General features: G+C 38.6%; 1 protein-coding gene across 1 annotated transcript; it reads right to left on the bottom strand.

The window, feature by feature from the left end:
• Positions 1-8,914: 8,914 nt before the first annotated feature.
• Positions 8,915-12,140, bottom strand: LOC147760670 (uncharacterized). The gene has a single exon (XM_087018553.1). It carries the CDS (start codon positions 12,044-12,046, stop codon positions 9,656-9,658), a length of 2,391 nt encoding a protein of 796 aa, XP_086874679.1. The 5' UTR covers positions 12,047-12,140; the 3' UTR covers positions 8,915-9,655.
• Positions 12,141-13,556: the final 1,416 nt, after the last annotated feature.

Raw genomic sequence — 13,556 nt, 5'->3', positions numbered from 1 at the left:
ATACACGTAGGTTTAATGATTACAACAAACAAAGTTCTATATCCAATCTCGATGATATACTGTAGTATTAATTTTTTAACGCGAAACCTTACCGCTCTCTCTTTTTTTTTTTTTACAAATTGAACCATCTCGTGATATGTGAGTTTCCATTGCATAACATCACCTATACCGACCGGATGCTCCCAGAATCAGAGAGCATAAGGTCGTGATTCGTCCCCCACCTCCTTGTCATACTAAATACCATTTATAATGGTACTTGGCATCTCCTTCTAAAGATTCGATATACACAAATATGGAGGGGGAAATCCAACTGAATTGCGTATTATATTTTCGAGCCCCACTTATATGCAGAGGTTTTGACTCTGTATACTAGAGCGATAAATGATCGAACGAATTCCAGTCGGAACAGTTGAGAAGTGAGTTTGTTTGCCCGGGAATCAATTTATCGAGGACAAAATTTAAATGAGAAATTTTCATTTGCATCTTTCGTGTACAATTGTCAAACATCTGTTGATATTTTATATCTATGTAACACAAACCGCAGCGCATGTAAAGCTGATAAAAACGCAACTGTGCATATAATATGGTTCATTTATTTTCATACAAAGTACAAGAGCTCATTTAGCACGTGGAATGTTTGCACTCTCAAGTTTAAGCATAATTTCTTTGCCTTGGTTTTGTGCATTAAAAGCAAGAAAATCTGCCCTAAGTACATACTGGGGTACAACTTATAATATTACATATAATTTCTCTCAAAGAGTCATTTATCAGTGTTCACGTAGGATCAATTTTACGGTATAGATATATAATATCATTGAGTCAATATACAAAATGATAAGATTCTCCAATTATTATATTATTTTCGTTAATCAATCTGTACACTATCTAATGATTGCTCGTGAATTATGTACTTACTACACGTACTCACTATACGTACCTGAACCATTCATGAAATAAGAAATAATCCTCAGTATTATCTGTTTATAAACGAGAAAAATATTGTTACTGCCAGTTTTCGTTTCTATAAAATTTGCAAGAAATATACAAAGATCTTTTAAAATCTTTAACAATAATATTACAATATAAAATGCGGATCAATATATTTGACTTTTACTAATATAAGTAGTATTTGTGTGGTGTTTGATACAAGATCATCAGCAAATTCACATGTATGTAATAAATAACTACATATTAAATTACCATTTAGATGCTAGACATAATTAATTAAGTATCCTTGAGTGCATCTTATTTCGCTGCAAAAACTTGAGACCTGAGTATTCTCACGTAAAAATACTGTTTCAAATATATCAATGAGATCATACACAATTACAAGTATATCTGGAATATATAATATTATTCATATTTTGATATCTATATGTTACATGGACAAGGAATGCCTTATTGTTATTCATTACAAAAGGGAAAATGTTTGAAAATCTTTAAATTTCCTGAAAGAACAACATTGTTCAACTGGAACCAAGAATATGATATTCTCGTACTGTAAAACGTCAGTGTCACAGTGTTTATTCTTTGCTGCGTGTGAATAAAACGCTGAACACTGATTTATCTTTCCATGCATACAACATCATTGATTCTTACCGTCGTATAGCAGTCAGAATATCCATGAATTCTGGAGAGAATGTAAACACGAAGATCATGTTTCAAGTATTCAATCGGCTGACAAATCATTTAGTGAAAAGTTGATAAAACCTCACAACTCAACAATTTGGTGTATTGGTACACGAAAAAGACAGATATTGAAGGCTGTTTTCTTGGTCACAGATGGAAAGAATGAAGAACCAACTTTGGGCTTATTTGGTCTTATCCCGAATCTACAAGTGTGATTCTAAAGTTGACATTATGTCGAACTTTGACTCCCGTCAGTCTAAACAGCCGTGCATTTTGGTGGGCCTGACAAGGCATATTATCCGATGCTATAAATATACACCCGAGTATTCATGCACCTGATGCATCGACGACCAGCCGCCAGTCTGCTGCATCTTTATTATGCTAGGTCACCGTCGATCAACATATTTTAAAGACCCCTGTACGTAATCATTTTAAATGATCATTTCACGTGCGCCCTTTGACCAATGAACGTCTGCATTTTGGTCGGATATTGGCATTAGGTTAATTTCGATCGAAGTCATTTGAAGACTTCTGCGACTATTTCTAAAAAAGTTTTGACTGTCTCATCATTTACAAGATTTTTTTAAATTTTAGAGAAAATCACAAACAATCTGGTTGTTTATTGGAAATCAGATGGAAGCTCCAATACGTCACAACACAATATCGCAATGACACTTTTGAAGGGCCTTCAATTGGTTCGGGTCGAACCTTCTTGTGCGTTTCTCTAATCTGTGACCGGCGGGCCTTCTCGTCTGCTTCACAGAAACTACGTCTGCTTGCCTCCTTTCACTTTCTTTTCCTTCATCCGCCGATTCTGGAACCATATTTTCACCTGGCGTTCGCTAAGCTGCAGTCTTTGGCTTAGTTCCCAACGCTTTGGCTTACTAATGTACGTGTTGCTGACGTACTCCCTTTCAAGTTCTGCTATTTGGTATTTCGAATACGGCTTGCGTTTCTTCCTCATGTGAATAACAGCGGGTAGGGTGGTATTGCTGGGTATTTTACTCGTGTCTGTTATATCTGAAATAAATAGAAAACAGATTTTCTTTAACAAGAACTTATACCATCAATAAAATTTTATCTGCATGATCTGTAAGGTTTTGTAGTTGTTCCAAACGTGAAGTGGTATAAAATGTAGGATACCATGGGGATTCTGTTGTCGTTAATATATAATAAACATGAAACGTCTTTAAATCACCAATCCAAATTTCATGAAGACACCTGAAATTCAAGTTACTAAGTTAGAATGTACAAGTTCAATGGAAACATCATAATATTTTTCTAGTTTTTATCCTTTCCCATAATAATCAAAAATTCAACGGCGTGTTTAAAATATTTATTTGAGAGCTAGCATCGTGTTGCTTCCAAAGGAGCAGAATAAAATTAAAAGAGTGAAAGTCGAAACAGACTAAACCAGCATTTGGCCGCATGACCTACTAAAATAGGATTGCATGTGCACTAATTTTTTAAAAGTAAATCCGATGATATATCTATTATTGGAAATGCAATTACGACATAGTTATTGTCTTTTTTTCAACTTTAGCGCTAATTAATGTCAATACGAATGGGTGTTACTTAGTGGATTTTCATAGTTATACAAGTGTTAAATTCCTCCTGAAGTTGTTCCAATTTTTTGATGGAGTGTAATCCCATTTTAAATTAAACTTTTATGATGTATTGTAACAAATATGTAACTCAGGAGCTGTTGGTGTCATTAGGATTATTCAGGTATACTGACCATCGAAAATATATATACATCTGGGATTGTTGTCGCTGAGGTTTGGACTTTTGGTACTACTTATTTTGAAGTCGGCTATATAGGGGTAGTCCAAATCAGTTTCGACCACTTTTTACGTTTACACTATATTAAAGGTGAAATATTTAATTGAATCACATTTGGCAGCTAAAAATAGTAAGGTATTCGATGTATACAAAAAAAAAAGGGAATGACAATGAAGAAAGAAAATCGTCACGAACTTAACAATTTGAGCTCTCAGAAATTATATTATATGATTCACTTTATTACTTTAAAGTATTATCTCTCGTTTCAGTCGCAACTCAACAATTTTTATCTCAACGCCAAACACAAAATAAACTTGAATGCAGCGCCAGAATTAGTCTCGTGGAATTGCCTTGTTATAGTTTGTCTTAGGTTACGTATAGATGATAGCCTTTGTAAAGAGAGCACCTGTTAGTCAACAAAGGGAAAAACAGGAGCACGAAGATTTCATTTCATTTCATTTCATAAAGAAGGTGAGTGTTTCAAAATTACCAAAATGAGCCATTAAAGAGAACCGAATCTGGGAAAGTTACAACCACAAACGCCAGCAAGTGTGCATGGGTTTAATTCTGGCATTGCGTTTTTGGCAATTTTTTTAAAAATTGTATAATCATTTTACCAAAACCAAACCCTCGTTAAAGCTACCACTTATTTGTTGATTTCTCTTGATGAATGACAACCGTGACACCAATCAATTTAGGTTATTTCTTAATTTATTAAGCTACCACAATCACCTGAACAACTTTAAATCTTTTCCAAACGCGTCAAATAAAATCCAATAGATTTAATAAGCAGTTATTGATTATGCAATTTTACTACAGATTGTTGGATACAGTTGCCCATCTTATTTAGTTTGTTTACATATTTATACATGAACATGAAATGCCTTTTAATGGACGAAAAAAGGGAGTTAAAACGAAAGAAAAGCAATTTTGTTCATTTCCGCATCAAAAGTTAAATCGGGTTTGATAATTTTAGGTTCCAATATTGCATCGAACACCGTCGCAGAAATACCAAATGGCTTTAGAAATAAGTCAGCAAGACTTGTTGTTCAAAATATCTTTTCCTAACCATTATCTTACGTAACTAGTGTTTATGTACATTGCGTTTCAGTGTCTATTCAACGTATATTCACTTGTGAAAATTTGCCATCCCTGGACACAAAGACAGCTAAGAGAAGTCAAGTTAAGTTCTGTAATCACGAAAAACTTGTCAGACAGGTCATTGTTTCGACGTGAAAAGCATCAAATTCATCACATCACGTACCCAGATAACAAAGGCGTTTGAAACTTTCACACACTCCTCCAAATACGGTGCGTCTTTAGAATGCCACGCTTGTACAGCTCTGCGCGGAGCAGTCGCACTGAAGGACCACAGGCGAAACTCCCGAGGCGAAGCTTGGTCTCGGAGGTCATGGGAATGGAAGAGGAAAATCTACGGAACCAGGCGCCAATGTATGAACAACAGCACAGTGACTGAATTCAAGCCGGTGGAATACGACCTCCGGCGTCCAGATTCATTTTTAATGAACCCGAGAAACATATTGGTAACTCCGCCACGTCGCGCAAGCAACAGTGATTAGCAATTGAAACTAAGTGGAAAGTTTAACTCCTGCACGTGGACGGAAGAATTTTTGCTTCTGGAGTTGAGACCTCGAAGGCGATGGTTAACTTGCTGGTAATTTTAATACATGCTTAGATCACACTTCCTGAATTAAATAACTACATTATGCTGGAAGATCATTTTTAGTCGAACGCTTTGTGTGACTGAGAAATCCTGTCAATTAAAAACTGCGCGTGTCCACTTGTGTCCATAGCGTCCGGGCGTGTCCTTTAAAGTAAATGTGTATTTTATAGCAATCTATATGACAATTGGATTCAACGAATGGACTATTAACTTAAAAATAACAATATACTGAGAGAGAGAGAGAGAGAGAGAGAGAGAGAGAGAGAGAGAGAGAGAGAGAGAGTAAAAGGAGAAAACGAGAGATCTAACATTCTGCTAGTATTGACAGGTTGCAATATTGAATTGTATTTTTATAATAGTACTTGACAACGTTTGATTGTACCTCACAATCACGAATACTTTGGATTCCATGTTAAATTACCAAACTGTGCATTACAAAGCAAATGTTTCTGAAGGCAAATGCATCAGAGAATTTGTACGAAACGGTATATATTTCCAAAAGCAAAGTAACAGACAATATATGACCATTGTGAACTCAAACACTATAGGCTATCTATAGGGCATATTAGCGTAATCTATTGTAATATATTACATTTCCATGCTAATCTTTTAAAAAAAATGACATACATATGTGGACAGCACTATAATTTGGTTTTGAACACGAAACGCATTTTTATAGTAAGTGCTGACAGCACATACTTTGATAAATAACCTTGAAGGTTTGATTTCGTTCATATTTATTTCATCAGCATGACAAGAGTTTTTTTGGGATGTATCAAAAGTACCGGGAGAAGACAAAGGAAAAGCACACTCTTTATTGCCAAAGTAACAGTATATATCAGAAAATAAAATTACTTAAATAACTACCAACCTTTATTTAATTGTCATCAAAACGCTTTAAGTTCAAAATGTATTGATTTGAAGAACAATTATAGAATCAGCATATTTATCCAGCGAATACTACGCTAAAACATTTTATCCCTATTATCTATATATGTTTAATGTACGATATATAACAGTCTTCTGGAATGCCATAAGAAAGCCAGCCAGATACAGCAGCTAAAATATATTTGTAGAAAGGACACATACAGGGCGCATTTCCCTTACTTACACAGCCGTTAATGTTAATTCATTCAATGGAATGCATGGTTTGACTGAAAAATGAAATCCAATTATCACAAGAAATGATATGCTGTTCTTAGCAGATTTGAAGCCGGGTAATAATACATATAATGTTTATACACAATTAGCTGATTTTCAGCATGCAGCTTATATCTGTAGGCGTTCTCACTTATTTTCAGTAATCAATCATGGATCTTTTGACTTAGTTAAAAGTTTAAAAAAAGTTCTTGATAAAATTCACCAATTGAAATGCTATCTGATCAGTCTCACATCAGTGCATTGGTGAAAATACTGGTTATTGTAACTTTGTATTTTTTATTTTGAAATTTTATTGCGTAATTGCACATAAACGATATACAAAGATAGCACTCCATAAATGTGGGCCGCTTTTTGTGACAGCGAAAGACGGACAGGGAGCCCTTTAAATGATCCTCATCACCGGACGCAGCGTTGAAAATTGTCACCGTGATATTGACACTACATGCAAACGCGCCCATTTACAGATAAGTGGGTGTCATTGGAGTTAGTTTGTCAACTTATTCTATTGTTGCCCCTTTGGTACCCAAATTCAACCGGGGTTGACTAATCTACGGTTTCCATCACACCCCTATCATTATGCTTCTTAACCGATGTCAAGACAAATTGATGCCTATAATGCCTGCCATTAAGCCGTTCAACTCTGTCGCCTATTAACTATGATTAACTTGTAAATTGTGGTATTGTCATATTAAGTTATTAAGATTTTTTCTCATATGGTAATTGGCTGTCAACTTTAAGTATAGAGGGAAACCACAAATTTTAAGCATTTCATTTGCACCCAATCCGGGCCAAAACACAATTCATCACGGCCCTGTTAAGTAACAACCAATGCACGTTTAGAAAATTCCTCGCTGCGGGCCCGTGTTTTTCAACCGGGTCAGGTTTTGGTTTGATAGGTGTCGTTTAAGGAAGGTGTTCAACTGTTAATCTTTTTTAAAAAGTGATGGTATTTTTCCAAGACTACTGCCCCTGAAGGGACATCGTCAACCAAGATGTCTTGACCCCGCTTCCGCATACCTGTTCAGCTTGAGGGCCTATTTTTTTTTGTCTGAGGATGAAGTGCGCATCTGACGATGTCACTTGGTAAAAATGGAGGGAAAATTCTATGTATTATTATAATATAGTTTGAACAAAATGGTTAAGTAAGTTATATCAGTCTATATGACAATGCCACATATTAATGAATTATTAAGAAACGCAGCGCTCTTATAATATTTAGCAGATGAAGTAGAAAGGAGAACGATTTTGAGAATCTGCCAATGACACATATTTAATTGTAAGAAAAGTTTCTTTATATTAAATGTATGTGAGGTATTAGTAAGACTCTCGTGATCAGATGTGTCGAAAAAAAAAAAAAAAAAAAAAAAAAAAAAAAAAAAAAAAAAAACGAAGTATATCAAAAGTAATTAACCAGTCGGTTGTTTTAAACGTGAGGTGAAACATTTAGGTTGTATTTTTGACACTTCAGAAAAATTGCATCGATTTTAAAAGGTATTTATCGGGAAAAATAAAGGAATCTAACACACTCTGGGATGAACGAATCTGTAGCATTAAACATAAATAAGTTTAGCAACAACACACGCCATTGCTTAGCTTGTTTTTTAAAATGGACGTTATTTTTTGCACGTTATTGAAGGAGCGCGCACATGTGGTTCCTGCACGTATAATGCCATTTTTCATAGTACTATACTGCTGTGAATACATTGACGAAATTGCCTCTGATCGACACGCGAATATAAAACAAAATCACAATTTTAATTCAATACATTATGCGCACAATGTGCTGACGAACTCGAGGAAAATGTGAGAAGACTTCGTCGGATGAACATGTTCAAAGATTTCATATGTGGAAATATGTGAATATAAAAATGCACTTGACATTTACCAAGAATTCCTTCTATCCCAATCCTAATACATTCTCAAAATAATGAAATAAAAAATACATTTCATTTTAAAAAGTTCACTCATATACTGCAGACTCACAAAAATAACTGAATAAAGTTAAGTGATAAATACTGGTAGATTAATAATAATAATAATAATAATAATAATAATTTTACAACACAATTTAATTGATATTTAAATTGCAACTGACAAGTATACCGTAAGAAACGAATGTTAACATAGTCTAATTAAAGATATTTACCTATAGCAAATCCTATGAGAAAATGAAAATATAAATTTTGTGAAATGTGATGTGTTTATCTGACAAAAAGGAAAGCTGATGATACATTGGTTCACAAAGACATCCTAGATATCCGATTGAAGAACTATTATCAGGTACCCCTAATATCATTCAATGCGAAAATGCGCATAGACACAGTTATATTCTACAGCTGTATTGAGCAATTGTTTTATCTAATAAATATACACGTATAATTTCATGTGCTCAAAATTATTCAAACTTAAACAGTGCTTGTTTAAGATTTTTTGTCAAATTTTCAATATAAATTGATAGTCAGACAAAATAAAAATGCTTTTTGACAGCTGTTCTTTGTCGTGAAGACACAACATATTACGTGACTAAAAAGGTCAAATATTTAAAAAAATAGCTTAATTAAGATAAAGCCTATACTATCTTTATCGTGCGTACTATAACGTTCTCAATAAGACGTTACAATTACAGGGGAGAATTTTCCAAAAAAGTAACCTCTGTAAATACTATTCTTAGCGATGTTTTTGAAATGCATATATGTTAAGGCTTGCAAATAAGAATTTTCGGCATCAAGATCCCATATGGTACGATGCTACAGTGTTTCAATAGCAGGCATCACGAAGCCCTAAATTGGTCACTGTTATGTACGTTACGCTTGACAGCACCTCAAAGAAGTGAATCCTGGCTCCATAAAGGATGCTTCAACTCCATTTGAATCAGAGTTTCTGATCGACTGGGAAGAATAGAAGGTAAAATCACGGATGCAATCGGAACTAACGTTTAATCAAGCATACTTGGGTAAGGAAACGATACGGTTAAAATATGAACGAGAAAATTTTCGATATCAACGCAAATACGTTGTTCTGGTAAACTAGGTGGCTTGCTACGCCAGCATTGCAAAGCTATTCATTATGCTCTTCCTACTTTGAAAAACACAAGAGGTCTTGGAAGTAGTAATGGTTTGGCGATAAATGGAATTACCATGAAACACAGCTGTATTTCCTGAATGATGTTAAAGGTAACGTACATTTCAACTTTTAAGAACTGACATCTACTTACTCATCTAAAAATAAAATGACTTGATGAAGTCACCTGCCGAAAGCAAATGATATCCAGAGTACATCGTAATCGAAACTCATCGATTTCACAACTGAACCGAGTATAATTAATGTCGTTAAACAGAATTCAACAGACCGTAACGTACATTACAGAAGTTTAGCCGTAGGTATGCTATATAGACCCTACTACAACATGCACTCATCGCAGATGTAGTCACCCCGGCCATCGTATGCTGAGCAGGATTCGTGCGCCCAGTGCAAGCACTTTTTGCACTGAATCCAATCTTCCCGGATGGGTTCGATGTACTGCTCATTGCAGAACAAGCAGAAGTAATTCTGAACGAGTGACATGCCGCTGCCTTTTCTTTTCGGTACAGGCTCCTTCATACCTGTGGCCTTCCCCCTGTTACTCTTTCCTTTCCCTTTTCTACCCTTGCCTTTAGCCTTGGTGGAATCTACCCGTGAAGACTTGTTAATGCTTGACGTTACAGATACACCAGACGGCCCGGGCCGGACACCTTCGGACGCGATATGCAGACTGGGTTTCTCGGAGGTCTGAGCTGTGACCAGCGATTCTGTGGTCCACGTGCTACATAGGGCCCCTCCAAGACATATATCGCAATAACAGCTGACATCACGAATGGCCACCCGCGAATTGCCCAGGCCCACTACCGCGTGCAGTTTGAATGTGCCCTTCAGTGGTTTGAGACGTTGTTCACTTTTAATTTTTTCGGCCATCTTCGCACACTCCTCGGAGGAAACAAACAGAAAGGTAACTGCTTTCATTGTGGATCCTTTCGCCCAAGAATAAAAATCAGCAGCATCCTGAATGGTGACTTTGCCGCTGTTGACAGCAAGATCGGCCATGCGCTTTGTGGTCCCCCCAAGGCCATCGCATGGACCCTTCCCATGGCCGGATTCAAAGTAGTTCCACTTCGCTTTGACGCCGTGAATGGCTTCATGGTTGGCCACCATGTTGAAAATAACCTTGTTGCGGTACTGGCTTGTGGGGGAATCAGTCCAGTAGTGGACCATGGCCAACTGCGGGTCACTTTGTATCAGTAATGGTATCAGTTTATCTACGATTGCTCTGACCGTTGAAGTGACGTGAGCCAACTCGTCAGAGACGAAGACGAAGCTGCTGTGACGCAGTTCCTCGCCGTCCCGTCGATACACAACGGCAGGATGCAGTGTGACCCCCGCCTGATTCCAGTAAGCAGATTGGATTTCTTCGACGCTTCTGCATGCATAGTTCTCCGCGAAGTCCATGTGAACAACCGCGTGATGCTCAGGTAGTTTCTCCTTCAGTGTCCTTATCTGTTCGTATTGCGTTCGGAGGCGCGAAACGTGTTCCCTGAATTCTTCTGTCATGGTCTGAAGTTTCTCCACAAACTCGGCTCTCGTGAGTTTGTAATCCACGATGCGCATTACGGTTTTTACTTTGCCCTTTTCTTCTTTCTTTACTCTGGCCCACTGCGCAAACTCAACATCGTCCGGGAGCCTGGTATCTAGTTCCGGGATGGCGTCTTTCAAGTAGGCTTCTGGGTTAGGGGTGACACTGATTCCTTCTCGTCGCACGGCTTTTAACATCAGGGCCATGTTTTGGTGCTTTGTACAGAGGCAGGAAGATCTTGTGATGAAGCTCGTTATCCGTATGTGTCTTGGGCGAATTCGACAGAAACTAGATAACGAAATGCTGATGTTTGGATTCTCTGACAAGAACTTCGCGTGGAGATGCTTCATGTAGTCGGTTAAGACTCTACATTGAACCTTTTGCCCGCTGGAATCTTTCGTGTAGTCTGACTTTCCTGGCAGCGATCGACTGTTATCATCTCTTTCAAGAAATGAAATTACATCATCTCCGTGTTTCGCTATCGTACGCTTCCGTTTTTCCTTTGCCAAGTCCACCCATTTCATGTTTATAGCATGGAGCTTCCGTCTTGAGAAGCCGGTGCGCTTGCTGAGAATGCTCATGCACCGGTATTTGCGCACAAGTTTCCCACTAACGACGGCCGCAAGACTCCTCAACCTGTTACGCTTGTTCTCTGTTGCACGTTTACTGGCATTTATCTCGCTTAGTAATACGTTACCAAAGACGAGGTGTCTCCTAACGACTGAACGCTGAGCGTGTGTCAAACCGGCACTTGTCATAACTCGCTCCGCGCTGCTTTTCGGTGTTGTCGGCGAAGAACGCGGTAAGGTTCGCTTGTCCATGCGTTTGCGATATCGATCAGCTTTTCTAGTTGCAGCTCTGTTGCGCCGTTCCAATGAGCGAACTTTCGTGTGCAGCCTCTCAATTTCCCTGTTAGCTCTAGACAAGGCCCTGCTAGTTCTTCTGCGAGCACCTTCACGACGATTTGGCCGAGCAAAATCGAGACGCACTACTAAGTTACGATCGCTGGCAGTGTCATAACCACTGGTGGAGGCATCCAGATCGTCTTCCGCATCAATGTCCGCTAGTGCCCTCGCGGCATCGCGCTTTTTCTGGCGACATCGCTGCACCCGCTCCCTGTTTACGGAATTACGCTTCTCCCGCTCTCTTTTCGGAAGGTCCGCCGCTTTAACGTAGTACTTCATTCGCCTGGCACATTCTTTGTCCAAGTATCGTTGGCCTTCTTTTTCTTTTTTGCGTTCGCGATATTCTCGCTGAATCTCGGCCCTCGATTTCGGCATGATTCTGAAAGGTAATGTAAAGAAATGTACGTTACCCGATAATGAAATGTCCGTTACCCACATATATCGTGTAGAATGGCTCCCTCTATTGCAAGACACCACCGTCTTATCGAACTCGGGCACACGCCTAACCGTAGCGTGACGCCAGTTCATGCTACAGACATCAACTGTGCAAGAATAGGGTCATTCAGACCTGATGTTAGGTAGGTATATGCAATTCTGTGAGTAAGAGTTATCACCGTTGGTTCTGAGCCGGTACAGTGTACAGCAGTGTGTGCAGCATACCGAGGCTTTTGACCAGTGTGTCGCCTACGCTCAGCTAGTGACTATGGTTTGTAGTATCGAAATGTTGCCACCGACATTGGGGCAGTATCAACACTTCAAGTACACTGAAATGTACGTTACCAGCCGTAACGTACATTTCGCCTCTGTTTTATGCACATAGCCGTCTCCCCCCCCCTTGTATGACCATACACTTGCATGTTCCCGAAAGTTGGAACGTCTACCTCCCAAAAGGCACCATCACAAAGTATCTAGAGGTGGGGACATGATCATTACTCATGTACCGAAGTCAGGACTTAACACTCACCATGAGAAAGTGGAAAATGCTTGCTGTATCTGTGTTCTGGAACGTTCAGGAACTTTGCTGTAGCTTGGTAACCAAGCCGTACACGTGACCTGTGTCTCTGATGGAGCTAGAAGTGATGTATTCGTTAGTTTCGTATTCGATGGTAACGTACATTACAGTAACGTACATTACGGTCCATGTCGCTTGGCCAGTTTGCGCTCCGCGGATGAAGTGCTGTAGAAGAAATTCCATCTAAACCAGTAGCAGACTTGATGCCGCATAGGATTATACAGTTCAATTCCCAGCGGTTACTGCCATCACTTCCTTGAACATAGGTAACGTACATTACACTCTTAAATAATCGGTCTCGACTTTGGAGAAAACGTCGGTCGCTCTTCGTGTGCCTCCAGAGAAGGCGAATATTTTACTGTTTCAAAATAAATTCAAAGTCACTCTGCAACAGAAACACCGGCATTCATTCATGCATGGGCCATTCGTTCTAAATATGAGCGCGCTCAAGAAATTTACAACCTCTATTCGTTGTAGGCATGGAAAATAGTAAATCCGACGTTGTATGAAAATGACGGGGCGGATCACTGGGAACACGCAGCTACATTATCCTGGCAACCTCATGTTTGATCTGCTGTCAACTATGACTTTGTATCCTAGCGTTCCCGTATACAAAATCACTCTAAATCTCCAAAAGTGGAATTGCGACAGTAACGTACGTTACATTTTTGACGCATTCTGACTGTGTGCCGAAGAGGATTCTTCGGTCAGGCCGATGTTGTTTATTGTTTGGATTAGCCCGAGGGTGGAACCTTCAATACATATTACGACTGGTCA

Source organism: Lingula anatina, chromosome 7 (assembly GCF_051362555.1).
Source record: "Lingula anatina isolate TDL-2025a chromosome 7, LinAna3.0, whole genome shotgun sequence".
NCBI classification, from domain to species: Eukaryota; Metazoa; Brachiopoda; class Lingulata; order Lingulida; family Lingulidae; genus Lingula; species Lingula anatina.
The sequence above is the reverse complement of the archived record's forward strand: the minus strand, read 5'-3'. Positions and strand labels throughout refer to the sequence as shown.

What these genes read in the sequence shown, in the direction of transcription:
- LOC147760670 (XM_087018553.1), bottom strand. Translation starts at nt 12,046, where the DNA reads ATGAAGTACTACGTTAAAGCGGCGGACCTTCCGAAAAGAGAGCGGGAG.